At 38.5% G+C, this 19,188-nt stretch overlaps 1 protein-coding gene across 1 annotated transcript; it reads left to right on the top strand.

Moving 5' to 3' along the window:
• Positions 1-1,164: 1,164 nt before the first annotated feature.
• Positions 1,165-15,596, top strand: LOC139740620 (uncharacterized). Its single transcript, XM_071651207.1, has 5 exons — positions 1,165-1,320; positions 4,835-4,866; positions 6,339-6,431; positions 7,058-7,304; positions 14,531-15,596. The coding sequence occupies exons 1-5, from the start codon at positions 1,252-1,254 to the stop codon at positions 14,873-14,875; spliced, it is 786 nt and encodes a 261-aa protein (XP_071507308.1). The 5' UTR covers positions 1,165-1,251; the 3' UTR covers positions 14,876-15,596.
• The last annotated feature ends 3,592 nt before the right edge of the window (positions 15,597-19,188 follow it).

The raw sequence follows: 19,188 nt of genomic DNA, 5'->3' as shown, positions 1-19,188 counted from the left end.
CTCAGAGATATTTGTTTTAACATTATAACGTAAATGATAATCGTTAACATGACGGGTGTCATAATCGTGAATATTATACTATTCAAAAAAAAAAATTGGAAGAGATAATTACAGGGCAATAAACATTTTGAACACATAATATACGTAAAAATCGCAAGATTATATCTATTGGTATCATATGCATTTTAAATCTTCGAATGGAAAAAAAGAGGTGTGGCATTACAAGATATATTGGAAATTATTCGAATAGCCAGATATTGGACGGTACTTAGTAATTAATCAAATTAAAAGAATCACCACTTTAAAAAACAGGAATTACCAATTTTCAATCTCCAGTTAGTGATCCGGAAACACTACTATAGGCTATTAGAAATTTACTAATTGAATATATAATATAAGTGAACAAATTACACGGTAAACATTTTTTCACAACATCTATTCTACACTGGTTTTGCTCTTTTAATCATTCAAAATATCAATCATTTTGTTTGCAATGAAATCTGCCGTTTTATCATCTTTTTTTTTGTCAATTGAGAACTATACTCATGATTTGAATATTGCACATTGTTTGTAAGATTAAAACCGATATCAACAATATAATTGTTAAATGTTTCAACTATATCATCTTTATCAGTAAATGATGCATGCACCATCAATATCAATTTTCACTTGTTTTTTTTTTATAGATTTCACACCTATATAGTTCATTTTCTGTATCACAGATGTTTTCCTTTGCGAGAAGTATGCCTACCATGGTCCGTGGATACACGTACATTGAAAAACGCTTTCAAAGATAATGATAATCATAGTGTTGATTGTGCTCAATCGCAAATGAATAGCTTTTTATGGACAATAGGAATATACTTGGTATTTACTTGGGGTATAAAGTTGTAATCAGCAGGTATGAGCCGACACCACAACAACTTCCATGGTGTTCCCACGCCTACCGGCTCGCGCGTGCCTCAACCAACCATGTACAAGCATAAAAGGAGACATCTCAACTACTAGTATTACGTACGTAGGTCCGTGCATGCCGCCACCACCGGATACAGTACACCTATGTACCGTAAGTACGTCACGTCATGATCTAAAATCCGCAATGTAATCCTGTTCGTAATACAAAAGGAGCTCCTTCTTTGCGGGTAATACGTACGTACAGTACAAAGGTAGTGGTAGAAATAATACTACAGCGAATAGCGTGCAGTGAGAGCAGCGATTTACGACTGTGATACGGCTACATATGCGAGTAAAATGTCGGAGATGTGGATATCATCAACGTTTTTGTGGGCCGTCTTCAGCCTCTTTGAAACATTCTCTTCGGTATGTCGAGATCTGTATTTTTGTTGTTATCGTACAAATGAATGTTGCAGGAGTGTTAAATGTACACTCACTCAGCCTCTCAGGCCAGGGCAGGGAGGTGGAAGAGAGAACTCCCACCTCCCGTCCCGTGCGCGTGCCCGGTGATCCCAGTGGTGGTATCTACACCGCACCAGTCAGTTCACGCTGATTTCGTAATCTTTTATTCTTTGACTTTGGTAACTTGAAGCCCTTATGTAGACAGGAAAATCTACATCAATAATGCATACCTGTACCAGTAACTTGGTAGGGATGAGTATCGACTGCTAGTCTAATCGATGATACCCCAGCAATTGACAATGTCACTGATTTTGATCAAATTTATATAAGATTCATACTTTAAGTTTAACAATTGTTAGTAAGTATGGTACAGCTAGTGACCGGGTATCTAATGGTTAAAGTTAAACTGTTGTTAGGTTATAGACCCTAGTCTACTATTTCTACTAGCTGACCTGACTGACTGTAAATTCAATCAAATTGCCCGTGGACCGTGGTGGTAGGCCTACCCCTGTCCGGCCCTGTAATGACTATTGTACATATCAGTTCGGGAAACCCACTCACAAGGGGGGCCCCTCCTTATAAGTAACCCGTCCCCCTTATAAGTAACCCCGTCCCCCTTATAAGTAACCCCCGGGGCACCCCTTATAAGGAGTCTCCACGCTTTTTTGCAATGCAACGCGAAAATGAAAGGACTGCGGCAATTCGCTTGATTATGTCCATAAAGCTTCACAAGTTTCCTAGTTACTCACGAAATTTGAGCAAAATCGGTTTGAGGCATCATATCTAAAATCATGGATTTAAATGCGATGTCAAACGACCCATGCGAATGCTGAAGTGCGAGCGATTACTGGCGTGAGTGTCGCCATTTCATTTTCGTCCTTTCATTTTCGCGTGGCATTGCAAAAAAGCGTGGAGACTCCTTATAAGGGGTGCCCCGGGGGTTACTTATAAGGGGGACGGGGTTACTTATAAGGGGGACGGGTTACTTATAAGGAGGGGCCCCCCTTGTGAGTGGGTTTCCCGAACTGATATTGTGTGGTTGCACAGCCAGGTGTTTCATTAGCTGTTCTTAAAAGTATGATTCTTATCTGCTTATGCTTATATCTGCTATATTGGCACAAGAAAGATATAGGTCTACATGTAGAGAGAAACTTTGAAGTGTGAGTGCGGCAAGGCTTTGTTTTGCGCAGAAGACCTTTTTTTTTGGGGGGGGGGGGAAGTGGCACCAGAAGTCTGAAGTGCCCCCCCCCCCCACTTTTGAAAAAGTGGCGCTGGCCATGGGAACTTATGTAAAGCAAGTAGCTCTTTTTATGTGGGGGGGGGGGGGGAGGGGTTAAACTTAATCAATTTTAAGTAGTGAATGCATGGGGACATGGGGGTAGGACAGTTTGCGTGTAGTTGACTCTTTAAATAAACCTGGTCACAGATTGTGTTTGATTATACTTGGGCCTAAAGATGGGGACTGGGGCTGGATGTTATCTGATGATACTGTGAGGGAGAGTGGCACCTTTCTGATGTTCTGGTCAGGACCGGTGGAGCGTTTTCAAAAGTGGGGGGGGGGGGGGGGGCACTTCCGGGTTTCATGAGCTAACAAGCAAAAAACAAAACAAAACAAAACAAAACTTACGTCCTTCCGGGTTAAAAAAAGTATGGGGGCCTAAAGTGATGACATTTTATGTATTCCCTTGTATGGTGCACAAAAAGTGTTGGGGCCCGAGCCACCACAGCCCCCACGGTTCCGCCGGCCATGCTGGGGCACTGGTGGTACATTGAATACTCGAGGGATGATGAATAGAGATCTGTGACTCGGTGGAACTCAAATTGGGAGTATGGGTAGCAGAGGTCAATGACTGGCTGAAAGGTAGAGAGATACAATAATGCAGGTCCGGCCCAGTCATCATTGTAGACTGGTAGGGGGTAGTAATAATTTTGGATATCATTATGCAGCAGTAGTCTTGTCTTATTGTGCTCTAGTGTGACTGCCATTATTTTAATTGACTGGATCATTTTGAATTAACCTCATAAACTTAAATTTTACAGTTGTATGCACTGCAATACTAGGTTACTACAACAATAGCTCTTCTCACCATGACTTTTCCAGGCCTGCAAATGAAGATGAAAGATCTTTTTTCTGTTCTTTTTTTTTTTCATACTTGGGATTATATGTTTAAGGAAGTCTACATGAACCTTGATGACTATGGATATCTACATGTAAAAAATGATTAAAAGAAGAAAGCCAGTACTACAGTTCTTAGTAGTTTAGTATGCAACAACAGGCATATAATCAATCAATATAGTGCTTTTTAAAAGAAAGTCTGAATAAGTAACATCTTTCTTAGAGGTCCATACCTCCCCTCTACTAAAAATGACCAAGATAGAAAAAGAATGAGATACTGTATACGCCATATATTTCGCGAGTCAAAATTTTCGCGAATCGGGAATTCCTGACGATTTCGCAAGTGGTTTAATTCGCAATCATGGAGTCCTGTACTGAACGGAGAAGTGTACACGCACACGTCACATTCACATCAGGATCAGAGTCAATATTTTCGTGTGCCTTTAATTTCGCGAATAGCACCTGACTCGCGAAATTTGCGAAAATAAAAAGCTCGCGAAATATGCGACGTATACAGTACCTAGGACTGCTGAAATATTACGTCTCTTAATCTTCGAAAACTATAAATAATTTGTAAAATGATAACGAATCCTATTAGGTGAAGGCGATGCTCGTTGTGTTCAGGTACTATCTCTGTACACAGAAGCCTAATAGATATGGCATGGATATGGTACGGTAATATCTGCGATTTTCATCCAAAGACCTCATTTTCAAGTTTGAGTTACTTTAATATCACTGGCCTGCATATAAGTTATTTTCAAAATTACTTGTTTGACACACTTTTGAATACATTGATGCATCTTATACAAATATCAGAAGACTGACGTACAGAAAGTGAAGACAGTTTCGGTTGCAGAGTTGCTATGAAATTCTACATGAATACACTGTACTATAAATCTATATTGTGCAATCCAGTTGAACTTGGATGTGAAAATGAAAACTAGCCCCGGATGTGTCATCAACCTCCCTCCTTTCTTTTCCCACTCTCACACTTACCCTTGGCTTTGTATACAATGTTTCACATCAACTCATGTTGAATAGGGGATATGGATGGCCTCGACACGACATGTGGTTTCCTTTGTGTTTCCAAGTGTAACTCCATTGAGGTTTTTAAGTTCTTTAGTGATCGTGGCATTTTCTGTAATATCTGCTGTCCCTATGAAAGCAAACATGATATAAATGAAAAATAACAATTGCTCATAGCTGCTCAAGATCCTGATTATTCCTGATATTGATTTCCAGACCGTCTCTGGAATTTTAAGCCACATATTCCCCCTTCTGTCCACATATACATGCCAATGTTTTGTATTGGTTTTTATCTATGAAATCTGCATTTTCCTTTTTCTTTTTTTTCCCCATCAGGTCACTGCAGAAATTTGCCATGATGGAAGAGAGTAAGTATATCTCCATAGTTTCTTTGCATTGTTAGGATAGGAATTAAAGATGAGGTAGCATGGGGATATCAAGCAGGTGAAGGCTGACCCTTCTGTAGATAAATTTGAGAATTCCCTCAACATATTATGTACCTCGACTTTTCACTAATTTCTATGTAGGTACATACACGGCCGAAGAATCTCATGAGTTGTCCGTTACCAGTGAGTGTATGCTTTGATGCACATATTCTCTGACGGGCACTATTGCTTTTCGAATGCTTTCAATAGGCAGCGAGCGAAGATAGGATCGGGCTCTCCGTGTTTCTCCATGCTACCGAATTTCTAATGATTATTGTGTATCTGTCTGATGCCCATGAAAGCTTCCACAACTTCTATCTGTATTTAAATCCGGATACAATTTTGCTTTTTATGGTACTCTGTAATTTGCATGTAGTGAAACATATAATGCAAGGTTCTACATTTACGTGTTTGTTTCGAGCAAGTGGAAGTCAAAGTGCAGCAAGTGTTTTGGAACGAAAAGTGAAATGCTTGCCCAAATTGTTATGATTACAATTTTCTTCTCTGTCTAAACTCAGAAAATCTTTAGAAATATGTACACATCCTTTGTCTAATGCCCCATTTATACAGGGCATAGAGTGCTCCAGGAGCGCTCCTGAGCCCCTCTGAACGCTGTATGAACTGACAATTGGGCCCTGGAGGTGTGCCCCTCTGGAGACTAGGCTCAGGCACACTCCTTAAGTGCTCTAAACTCTGTATACAGTTGAACCTCTCTTATCCGGACAAGTCGGGACCGGGGCTCATCCGGCTAAGGGATTTGGCCGGATACGGGAGACTCAATGCTTTATACATGAACACACATGTACTGATGTAGCCCATTGTAGTACCACATGTAGTAATGTGTATACTGCAACCTTTTCATTGTTACACTCAGTAACAGACCCAAAAATAGAGGTTTGTGTTTGCAAGAATGAAACCATTTTCTTTTATAAATTCTTGGGATGATTTACCTAAATAATTATTAAGAAATGTATCAAGTATATGTAATTCATTGTGTTTGTGTAGGAGTTCTCAAGGAGTTGGGAATATCCCTTTCCTCCCGTAATTATTTAAAAAAAATCACGGCGAGATTGCGTCCGTATAATAGAGAGATCCTGATAAAGGGAGGCCGGATAAGAGAGGTTCAACTGTATGTGGTGACCAATGTTTAGAGCGCTTCATAAGTGAAATGTAGTGTGCATTGTGCATATAGTTTGTATTTTAAAGTTCCCACATGCTCCAAGGCCACCATGATAGTGCCCCTCTCGGGTACTTCACATGAGGACTTGGCAAGCAGTGAATCTCTGTATGAACAGACTCAGAGGGGCATATGTCGAAGCACTTCAGGAGCACTCCTGGGCCCAACTTCATGTATGAATGGGGTAAATAGACAGTTGTTGTAGACCGTTACAAGTGTGTCTCTGTGTATTTTCCAGGTGTGACCAGTATTGCTGCGGGAGTTCATGTTGCTCCTCAGATGACTATAGCTACAGCTATGGATACGGCTTCTACAATCTCTGGTACTTCTGGTGAGTACAGCATGTGGGTCTTTATCATCCAGACCATTGCCTCTGTCTCTCTGCATCAGAAGAGAGAGCTTTATGAAAATTATGATGATAGTAATTGCAATGATAATGATTATGATGATGATGATGATGAAGCACTGTCATTGCAACAAATGAATGAACAGACTTTCTACTTTCATCAAATCTGCAACCTGAGGACACACAAAAGCTGATCAGAAAATGTTGAAAACTTATCTCTTCTTGTGTTGTAATGATTGGATGTGCCTTATTTGTTTTTGTACGTGTATATCTTTTCTTCAAGTGCTGTAATATGAGGTCAATCTACAGTATGTGAAGTGTATTTACATGTACATGCCTGGTAATGACGATAATTATGATGATACTAAAGAGAAATCTTTATGTGCTCCAATGTATTACAAAATAGTCATAACATACATAATTCAAACTAAGAAGCAGTTTTAAGAAGATGAATTTGTGACCTTGTAAACCTAATATAACCATAGCTGCCTGCCCTACGAGCAGAGGGAGATAATGATAATGGCTGATGGGCTGCCTTACTGTTTCCGTGATATCGGTGTACATGTGGGATTATTTTGTCTGTCTGTCTGTTCGTGCAATCAATCAACAAGGTTTGTGATCATCATGGTCATGATGACGTGTTGCGGAGCGTGCAGCTACGTGAAGCGTCGTCAGTATTACCTCCAGCAGCAGCAAAGCCTGGGCGCAAATGGGATGCGTAACCCGGCAACAGGTGGACACGCCCACCACACCCACCACCACCATCACCACCAGTCTCCCCTCGTCTATGGTGGTCAGGTGAATCCAACCATGGGTCCTCCAGTGGGCACCTTCCCAGGCCCACCGGCTTACAGTGAGGTGAGCAGAGCCTATCACTTTTTCAATACGAAATCCCATCATCCTCTCTGTGCCAGGGACTGTGGGCATTTTGTTGAACATTATTGTAGTTTTCTGTGCCAATCAGCACTTAAAGCACCCAAAGGATTAAACCTCTGTGTGCCTAGGCACAAGTTTACGTGCCAAGCTTTTTCATAGGGAAGCGTTCATCCAAACTTTCTTGTAAAGTTACCAAACCACTTTCGCTTTCAACACCAAGTGAAGGAAATAGTTTCACGCAATCACAATGGTAGTACACTTCTTTCTATGTTGATACTTCAAAAAAACAGATTTGAATACCCTGGTTTGTGTGTTGAGTAATAGTGACAATCTTTTATGAAGAGATTACTATATAAGTATAGTTTGACATTTTCTCGATTAAAGATGGAATCAGGCAATAATGTTGGCAAAGTTTTTTCTCCAAGTCTCTGAAGGTATCAGCAGATTTGCTTGTTTGTTGTGAATGTTTTGATGAGAATCACAAACCTGAGAAATTGATGTTTAGTTATACATTTGACCATTCAAATATGGCATAATGTCCCTTGTACACTGCCTTGTGTGTTTACTGTACACTGCCTTGTGTGTTTACTTTACACCTGTATATACAAAGTGAGTGCGTTTTTAGATGGTGTTCTGAGTGATGTGGTGAGTTACTGTCTATGTGGGATGATTTCTGTTTTATTTTTACAAAATTTGCAAGTCAGCTGCATTCGCAAGAGTAACAATTCATAGAAATATCGGCTCGTGTAACACAAATGTGTTTTCGTCTCATCCAAGGTAGGAAACCATTGATTTTTCTCTTAAAAAGTAAAAGTGATGACACTTTGGTCCTGTGTCGTCTACAACTGTATGTAGACTTTCTCTATTGTGAAGTCAACCACATGTGAAATTGTGTACAACCTGGGGATATGTAACATGCAGTGGATGGAGAACACAACAAAATAGCACTTGCAGCGCACTTGCAATAATCAAGAGTATGATCAACTCAACATTAGTAAATGTCGAAGGCTAACCATCAGCAAACAAACTAATGGACTGCATACATGTTTGGAGTTGCCCACAGTGCATACATGACCCAGGTATGTGTGAGTGGCTAATGAGGAGCAAATACATTAAGGTATAACTACATGGACAAGTTCAATAGATTTAGTCATCAGCCTAACATTGTGATGGTGTCAAGTGAAATTACGATGAAAGAATGACTTGCACAAAATAGTGTGCATTTCTTGCACAGGGGAAATGTCTCATTAAGATTTTAAGAACTTGTTTGGTATTACAGGCTGCAGACTGTACATGATGCCATGCAAATGTGTGTGATTTGTGACAAAAGATTGAGCACTGCACCCTCTTTCATGACAGAGTTTGTGTTTGCCTTGAATACAAGAAAATTGATACAAGCAGGATTGACATTTCACATTGGTTGTCTTACAATTTATAACACCTGTGTGAATAGAAAAAGAAATATATCACTTCTGACACTTTTATTAAAATCTTCACAAATCAGATAAGAAAACCCAATCATTTTGCTGTCACTCTACAGGAAATTATTTTCCAGCTCAAATTCAATCAGCAACTTCAGCTGATGAATAATATTTCAAATGGTATCCTGGACATTTCTATGGGGGGAAAGAAAACCTGCTACACAAAAGATAGTTCGTGTAGCAGCCATGGTGTAAAAATGACAAGCAAATTGCGATGTGTTATTAAGAAAATGACTCCCTGCTTTTTATCGAACCTGGGTCCAACTCCACTATACAGGCAGAGAGAAGGACAAAAAGCTCTCAGCTCAGAGTTTTCTGATTTGAGCCCTGAGGTCTAATCAGCATAATTCACATGACTGAATATTGATCAGTGTGAGGTGTAAAATGAATAATATGAAAATTTATAGCAAGATGCAAATGATATGTAAATCTGTCCAACAAAAAAGAGCTTGGTGACCGAGGAAGAAGAATGTTTATGTAATGTATGCAAGTCATGATATGAAGTGAACGAGTGAACATGGCAAACTTGGGGAGGTTGAGGGAACCTGCAGGTGGCATGGTGTCCATGTGGATATTTTAAGTAGAACATGCGTGGCAGTATACAAGGATTGGAAGTATTCTTGGTCAAGCAATGACTATTCATGGAGAATAGCCTTGGACAAAGTTGACGTACAAAGTAGTGTTTCCTGGCTGACTGCAGGAAGAGAGCAATGTTCAACAATCATGTTAAAAATATATTCCTACATTTTGATTTCTTTTTCATTTAATGTGGATTGAATGTTGTTTCAAGCTGACTTCAAAATATGGTCACACGTTTGATCATATATAAATGCTTGCATATAAATACTTTTAGTGCCAAAAATGCACATTGAAAGATGAAAACCAGCAGATTTTGCAGCCGACACATTGTGAATCTTTTTCATATTTACCTCGCTTCATGTGACAACCAACTAACCTTATTCTTTCAACAACTACCACGATGCTGAACATCTTTGTAACTAAAAATACTTGCATAAAGTATGCATTACATGCATGCATGATCCTCAAGTATGTCATGACATTGTGACTCCAAGCAATTCATACAATGGATCTGGATAATCGCTTGACTGAATAGTTTGCATAAAATCAGTCATTGCATAAAAAAATCTGCCTTTTGGAAGAGTCCTAAAGTTGCTCTTCAGAAAATTGCATTGACTGACTTTGTGTATTAAACTGTCAAGAACCATGCACCATGGTACAACAAACTTTGGTCCCTCTTTTGTGAACACACTATTGATGACATAGCAAAAAAAAAAGAAAATAAAAAAAAGAGGCTTGATTGCTGCAAAGTGTCTTGTCTGAAATATGTTTCAAGGTTCACTGTAGTACTGCACTTTATTTCTTTTCTGTGAAGTGTATTGGTTATTGAATCATATGCAAATGGAATGGGTGTATTTGTTATCTTTGCGGTGAGTATCGTTGATAAGAGATAAGGGTTTGATTAACTCAGGACACGAGGATTTGCCTGTCGTCACAGGTGGAAAATCATAAAGAGGAAACGATGATTAGACTTTGAACACACTCAAGTTAATTCCAGTTGTAGATTACATGCACCTGTATGTTCATATTATGGACAACATGCCTCCAGTCAGTCTAGTGGTGTGAATTCACCATGATAAATCAACATTGGGGAGGATACATGTATGTGTTAGCTATCTGTGGTCTGGAAGCATTATCTTCAGTTGATGTTTCAATTTGGCATTCCTCAGTGAGGAAGGAGGATTGAAGCCACTGCAAAGACACTACATGTAGTAAGCGACCCTTGCACTGATGTGATAAATGCAGCTCTTTACTACAAGCCTATCACCCTTGGCTACAAATACTTGTAGATAAGATGGTGTACTGGTATTTGATGATGGTCAGCCTTTCCATCCTCACCATTTTTTTTTCTATAATAAGAGGAAATAGCTTGGATCTCAGTAGATTGATAACTGCCCTTCAGTACTAGCTTGAACTAAATTGTTATCATTTTTTTGTGTGTGGATAAGCTCTGATGAGTGATAGGTCATATTTGTGTTTCAAGAGATCGACCATCTGAAAGGCCTTGGTATCATATCAGGACTATGCTAGAAAAATTGCAGACTAGTGTCAGACTCTCTTCTTCACAGTGATTTAATTGAAGTGTGGCACCAGGCTTTTTTTTAAATATTTTTTTTTTTTAAAATCTTTGTGCGTTAAAAAGTCTGATGAATACTGTACAAATGATGTAAACAGTCATATGATCTTGACAATCATGTGGAGATCTGTTGTGATTGCTGTGTGAAGTGGATTATAAAAAAACAAACAAACACCAACATACTAACATTCAAATGATCATGAGCTAGTGTGGCACCATGTTTGTTTTTGTTTTCTCAAATGTTTTGAATAGTGACATTTAGCTTTTATCTTCAGTTTAATAGGAATTGGGGATATTTTGAAAGCTTGTATTTTCAGGAGGGCTGATTTCCTGATATGGCTGCTGAAATAATCTTCTTTCAAATCCTCTTTCCTCTGTGTTCATGACATTGTGTAGAATTTGACTCATCATTGCTGCTGTGTGGTTGTTAGGATTGACAGTAGGCTAGGATTCACAGGCATTATCTATAGTTTAATTCTCTCATTATGTTTCTTGCTGCTTATAAATGCAGATTTATTATTTATTTATTTATTCATTTATTTTATTTCTTTCTTTCTTTCTTTCTTTATTCATTTATTTATTTATTTATTTATTTATTTATTTATTTATTCATTCATTCATTCATTCATTCATTCATTCATTCATTCATTCATTCATTCATTCATTCATTCATTCATTCATTCATTCATTCATTTGTTCACTCATTCATTCATTCATTTATTTATCTATCTTTTTTCAGGGTAGTCCATTCACCAATAAGTAGTGGTCTTCTATGGGGCCCTAATTAAGATCAGAATATAAGTTACACATGTACAAATATCAGATAGCAAAACTTCAACACAGAGGACCTACGCTGGCTTATTGATCATGCTTCAAATGTTGCTTTTTAACTTGTGAGAACGTATTTTCAGATGTATAGATTTTGTTTTCTATTAATGAGAATTGTTCCTGACTCTACGTGCAGTTTCAGACTTGAGTATCCTATTTCATGTTTCCTTACGCAATTTAGTGTTTCCTGATTTGGTTTTATATCCTTCATGTGTAACCAAGTTCAGGAAATCCTTAAAACAATCCTACACGTACAGCTTCACTTTCTGTTTCTGTACAAGGAATGGATGATCTGTCTCTGTACCTATTATATTTCTCTGTGTCTTAATGGACAAGGTATTTTAATATGGAAGTTCACCTTCCATGGGCTCAGTCTTTGAATGTCTGTGGCACTCTGAGGTTCATGTGGTTTTGAAGGGAACTAGGGCACATACACTGTAATAGTATGGAAACTTGACTGTTAAAGCACCCATTATCAACGACAGTATGTGTTTGACTTTCTTTGTGTGCAAGTCAGCTGCAAGCTGCCTGAGCACTGCCATGAAACTTGAGAGCGGAAGTGAAAGAGTGAGCAGTTGCCTTAACGTAGAAATTTTAGAGCATAAAAGTGAGCAGTCGCCTTTACGTAGAAAGTTTAGAGCATAAAAGTGAGCAGTTGTATTTACAGAGAAATTGTAGAGCATTTAGTAGAGCCTGCTGAAGACAGGACTGAATTGAATAAAGGTGAATATTGTAACAGGATGACTCTTCTGCAACCATCGTTAACTTTTTTATCACAATCTCGTACATATCCATTTCTGATGCTTTGCTGCCCAAATTCTTATTTCACTTGCACACACAGTGTACTTGACATTCTAGATCTAGATACCCTCTGCTCTGTCTAACCGAAACGTCCACCAACATCACTTGTGTTTATATAATACCATTGTTATCTTGCATATCAACTCTCGGTATCTGGCTTTTGTCTTATTCTGAGAAAGTCCTCTCCATCCAATATATGTTAATCAGTCAGACGCTGCTTTTCGAAAACCCTATATTGATTGCAAGCGAGTTTCTGCGAATACTGCGATGATGTATTGTCGTCAGAGGTAGAGTCAATTAACATTGACACGACGGTGTGAATGTAACGAGTTTGAAGGCTGTGTGGGGTCTAATGTAATGTACATGTGCATGCTAACGAGCGTATCTGCATGTCACGTTCTCATACACGTGCACGTGTCTGCCTGCTTTGTGAAATTGATGTTACGGCCAAACATGCACTCTTAATGACAAACTGACATGGTATGTTTCTGTCATCATTTTTCTGTACCAGTTCTGCTTACCATATTGCCAGTGTATGTGTCTGATACAATGCCATCAATTTGGATAAAGGGGAGGGGGATGGGTGCACTAGACTACTGCAGTAATCTTTTTCTATGAAAAGTATCTGCATTTCACTCAATAGAATGATGTGCGTACAAATTAGGGTAAATCATACGATATGTTTGTTCACAATGTATGTATGTGACTGTGTACCGCTATGTGTGTCTGTGTGTGTCTGTGTGTGCATGTGTTTGTATAGTTTGATCTGTGGGTATGCATTTTGTCTGTCTCTTCACATGAAATTATGAATGATTTATTTATATACCATTTTGTTGAAATAACAAAAAACCTATTTTTACAAGTATAGTGAGTGTTTGTTGAGTGTTTGTCAAAGTTTCATTTAGCACTGATCAGTTTGCTGTAAAAGTGCTTATCAAAAAAACAGTTACAGTGTATCATTTATCATAACTCATCATTTGGCGTGTGTGTTCCCTTTGGGAAAGCACAGAATAAAGTCTTGGTGCTTTTTTCTTTTGGGTGTATAACATATTACATGTATAAAATGCAATACATGTCCGGTATTGTGGCAGGATATGACTATGGTTGTTTCTGAACCCCAAGGACCTCTCATATTATAGAGTGCTATGGTCATCCGATGTTCCTATTTTGATGTGTCAGATATAGTGTTTGATGGGTCGTCGTCAAATTACATGTGTGCATACAATGTACACTGGTATACATCCGGAATCAGGAGCAAGCATTTGCCTTGTCAAGATGAAACAGAGCTCTTGGAAAATTAACCCTTTTTGTGCAATGGATTCTGGATAGTGTATACAATGCTATGGGGTTTTTCTGTGCTACACTATGTAATCTGCACTCGAAGCACACACACAGTGTTCAATAGTAATCATGACAGAGTGTATACAGGGCAGCCTTGATTATTACTACGACCTAAAAACCATGACCTTCTGTATATCAGATTTCACTCTATGTCAGGGTGCATGAACAGAGAATTATTCATACGGAGTTGGAACGAGTCTGCAAAATGACCTTGTTATTTCTAGAGGGTTATGTTGTATTCAGCCCCTTTAAACCAAGGTTTTCATGGTAAGTCTGTGAAGTGCATGAGTATGTAACTCTTTGCCTCCAGATTATGACGATTTTGTACCAGATATACACAAATTCACATGCCATTCACATACACAAGGTTAAAGCGTAGAGTGCTGGAGGAATCTTGTTACAGATTCTTTAAATTGGCACCATTGAATTTCACTCCATATATCATATTTGATAAAGTTTTGTATGGAACTGGTTAAAGTACTGAAACACAATCTGGAATTAGTAAAGATTCTCCATTTCAAGAGAGAAATGGAATTTTAATCTACCAAAATGTTTTGCCACTTAACATTCATGTTTATTCTTATACTTCTTTCATTCACCAGGTTACGAGCAAACCAAACGAGTACCCCAAGGCAGATTACAGTTATCCAAACTATGGTTTTGCCGCACCCCCGTACTCGGCAACAAATCCGGTCCTATCACCCCAGTCGCCTACCGGGATGGACCCAACCGCGGCTCCAGTACAGAGCGCCGTGCAGTCCCCTTCAGCTGCTGTCGCCCAGGCACCGTCTCTGTCTCCAGAGGTGGGCTCCTCCTCCACGATTCAGCCACCCCAGATCGCAGCTGCTTCTCCCGTACCTGCCCAGGCTCCACCTCCATATACTCCAGTCTCGACGAGTCCCTCGGTAACGGTGCCCTCGCAGGAAGTGTCGCACGATTCTGCCTAACTCCAGTCACGAGCTAACATGGAGTCTTTCCAGGAAGCCGTGGGTCATGGATGCACTTTATCTTAGATTTGGTTACAGAGGGAAGGTTTTAAAGTGGCTGGAATGTTGTCACCATCATGCAAAATTATATACAAATCACAATCAAATATCAAATCCATGCTGTGGATAATTAGCTGAATACATAAGCCTTACAGAATGCACTCTTTCCCAGTTCATATTTCTTTTCCTCTCCCCCCCCCCCCCCCCCCCACCCTCATTATCACATTTGATTAAGTATGATTAGGCAGTTAAAGTGCAAGCGAAGTTCTTTTAGGGTGTTTCAGGTTGTAGAGATATTGTCAAGATCCGTTTTGAAATCCTGTTTTCGTAATTGCAGCGATGGTCTTGTTCTCCAAATGGAGCCCCCTGGTACTCGTGGCAAGATTCCTCGTTAAGGAGTATGTCTGTCTGTGGGTCCAGTGGTTGGGACCACTACCGTTTTGAATCTTCTGCAGATAATGTACCCCAGACCAATACCACTGCTTAGCATTTACTACCATGTCAGAGCCACTATGTGCCTTCAGTGACTATGGATGTAGTTACTGGGCCAGAGTATCCAAAAGGGAATTATCGTATTAAACAGCATATTCTGTGGTGCTCTATTAAATTCTCTGGGTTTGATTTCAGACAAATTTTGCATTCTGGTATAAATTCCAGTTTAAAGGTCATTAGTTGAGAAATATTGTATCATGCCTAACGATCATCAGCTCTCAGTGTATAGATATGAAAAGCAAAATTTTAACTCTGGCCAACCTACGATTTATCTTTTCTGTAATCACCATCGTCGTCATTGTCATCATCACTATTATCACCATTGTCATCATCATCACCATCAGCATCATCTCCTAGAGCAATGCCAGTATCTGTAGAACACATGAGTTTAGTTCCAAGGTCTGTTACACACACACACACACACACACACACACATTTCACCATCGTACTCATGGTACTAGACCAGGGTCCAGTGTACACAGTTAGAATTGTCAAGGTGATTTCTATCGTACGATTACCCATCATTCCGGCCGGCCCTTGCAATGAGTCCCTCCGGCTCTGATAAGTTGGCACTAATGCAGAGATCCGAGATTTTGTATCCCAATACACATCACTCGTTAGTGAGCTGTTGATGGTCTCAATGTAATGTATGTTAGCCATTGGACTGAAATTTTTTAGATGCACAACTGATTGAAAATAGTAATAATTATGCCATGATTTCTGCTATCCACTAGTTCAGGGTTATGTATTGGAACAAAAATAGGTATTTTGATGAGCAGTATGTTACCACAAGGAAATCGTTTATAGCACATGTAAAGATCGTGGTGATTTTCACCTCACAAAGTGCCTGTATATTCAAGCATTTTTCTTTTTTTTTTTAAATGACATATTTGATTCACCAGACATTCTTCTCACTCACTTTATATTCTAGGTAGTTACTTTATAAAGTTTGATCCAATATAACAGAAATTTACTGATTGTGAACGTAACCAATATAGTTGTGGAGGTAATGTATTGTTTTGTCTTGCACATGTTTGATGTGTACTGTCTTTCTGTGTCAGTCTATTATCAAGCCACCTACTACACTTTACCTACTAATTGACTAATGATGCCAACCACATCAGGGGAGTGTGCCAGTAATTCGTGAGCTCCATCAGGTCCTTTAACTCTCTGGGTTTATCCACATTCCTTCCATGTGTTGTCTTTGTGGAGCTTTTGGGCATACTCGGAAATTCTGTGGTACATTGTATCTGCAATGTGCTATAATTTGAAAGCCAGAACAAAACGGTACGTGGAAGGTGTGGTCTAGATTGTTTCTTCTTAAAGAATCACGTCTTTTTCTTCTTTGTTTTATTCAGAGAAATGATTTTGGAAAATCACATTGGTGCCTCTCCAGTTACATGGTGACATTTTGATATTGCAATGAGACTCTCTGCTATATTGATTTGGGGAGTATCATCTTGTTTCTTTGATATTGTATGACAAATTCAGTGGTATCAGAAATGGTGTAGAAAAAGACATTTATTGGCTCAAAGTGTCATCGTGGGAAGATGGGAAATACAGCAAACCTTCTATAAGTCGACATCGATGCAGAACCAGAGAAATCTGTCGACTTATTAAAATGTCAACTTACGCATCAGTCAAGAAAAGGCCTTTGAAAAATTTAGACATGATCAAATGAAACTTTTTGCAGCATTTCCACTGTTTCTTTTGTTTATTCAACTCTATTTGATGATATTGACTTCACGCGGTTTGTCGACTTCCCGCACTGTTGACTTATGTTGGGTTTACTGGGCACGTGAATTGGATAAGATTTCTATCAATGGTGCAATTTCTATGGGTATGCATTGTATTCAGACTCTTCACATTCTTCAAGCATTTTACGTATGTGTGTATATGTATGTCTGTTGTTATGTGTGTATGTTTCTGAAATGTGCATGTAATTTGCTGTGATGTTTTTATAATGTATGGAATGAACTGCTGAGTAATGAGTGAAAATGGTGCCGGCAATATTGTAGATGAGACTATTCAGTGGTTCGTTGACTTCTTGAACAGGAATGACAATTTTGTAGATAATCAGCATAAATTCTATTCCCTGTAATTCTATCTATCATTATATATACTTTATTTATTTATTTATGTTTTTTTTTTCTTGTTTGGAAAGTGATTGTCATTCCTAAGACTTATCAGTAATACAGTGTATATGTGAAATCACTTATTCAGAGTTGAATAGTGAGGAGTGTTGGGTATTTCTCACAAAATTTGGGTTTGTTTGTGTTCACAGAATTGCTTCTGGCTATATATTAAGAGGGATCCTGCCTGTGTGACAAATCAAGGATTTTCTCCGATCGAATTGAGAATCTTTGACTCGTATCCTCAATTGCATATTTGTGTAGTTGACAATATATTTTTGGGTTTGTTTTAGTGCAGCCTTCTTGTTGATCATACTGTATAAGTGGAAATATTCATGCCCGTGATATTGTGCACTCAGCTGAGGAGATGAATTTTGCTTGTTTTTTGATATGAAATAATTATTCAAAATATGAAATAATATCACAAATAATGAGGAAAAAACTTGCATGCTTTTCTTTTTAAGGAACCAGTTTCATGTTGCATGAAATGCATGCAAATTTCCACTAGTACAGTTACTGTAAAAGTGGATATTTTCGCGTGACTAATTTTTCGCGCTTGGCCGGGTCGGAAGAGTTTCGCGTGTTTTTAATTCCGCGGAATCAAGACATCACGCACAGGCACATATGGCAAGCAAAAATATTTGCGTGCTTTTATTTTCGCGCTAGTTTCTGGTTGCGCGAAATGCGCGAAAATTTGAACACCGCGAAAATTTCCACTTTTACAGTTACTTGGTTGTGTGATGCTGTCGTATATTAGCTAGTCTACCCATAATGCAACTGGTGCTGGGATTGCAAAGTGTATTTTAATACCACAAACACGAATTTATCCACACTCGTGTGTTGTCAGACATACACGATTTATCTAATACATATATGTAATATTTATATTTAATATAATACAATGTATAATAACATTATTCTAGAATAGAAAATGGAAAAACGTTCACTACATGCACGTATAGACCTGAAGATGAAGGATTATTTCAATATTGTATGGTACACAGTATATGACATACAAATTGGAAGCATGATCTTTTTTCGTAAATTTAAAGGGATTGTGTAGTTTTGATTAAGACCTAATTTCAGGTTTCTAACATTTTCTGGTGAGATAATGAGAAACTTCTTATGAAATATGAAAGAGCATGTAATTCCTTGAGGAATTCAGTGTTTATTTAATGAAATTTGATTTTGAAATCGCTGAGATATTCAAAACAGAGCGATTCTAATATAGTGTGTGACTCACACTTTTTTTACGATCGCTTTGTTTTACTTTGTTTTTGGATGTTTCAGTCATACCAAACCCGATTTTCATCAAATAAACTTTGAATTCCTCTTATAATGGTATGTTCTGTACTATGTCATAAGTGTTTTCTCGGTATCTTGCATAAAGTTAAAAGCCTAGTTCTCATCTTCACTAATACTGTACCATCCCTTTAAACTTGAATGTCAATTTTGTGAGAGGTTGAATTCACCAACAAGAACCACAGCAAGAGACTAAGAAATAATTGTATTGTCAAATTCTAAGAAAATGTAATAGTTGCTTCTTTTACTTGCTTTTCGTTTGGTCTCTTACGGATGATATCAACATGCGATCTCAAGAAATATTTTATGAAATGGTCTACACAAATACTGTTAAGTGATTAGGTCATG

The sequence above is a fragment of the Diadema antillarum genome, unplaced genomic scaffold (assembly GCF_040938485.1).
Source record: "Diadema antillarum isolate AM-2024a unplaced genomic scaffold, OU_Dant_1.0 scf00000030, whole genome shotgun sequence".
Taxonomy (NCBI): domain Eukaryota; kingdom Metazoa; phylum Echinodermata; class Echinoidea; order Diadematoida; family Diadematidae; genus Diadema; species Diadema antillarum.
The sequence above is the reverse complement of the archived record's forward strand: the minus strand, read 5'-3'. Positions and strand labels throughout refer to the sequence as shown.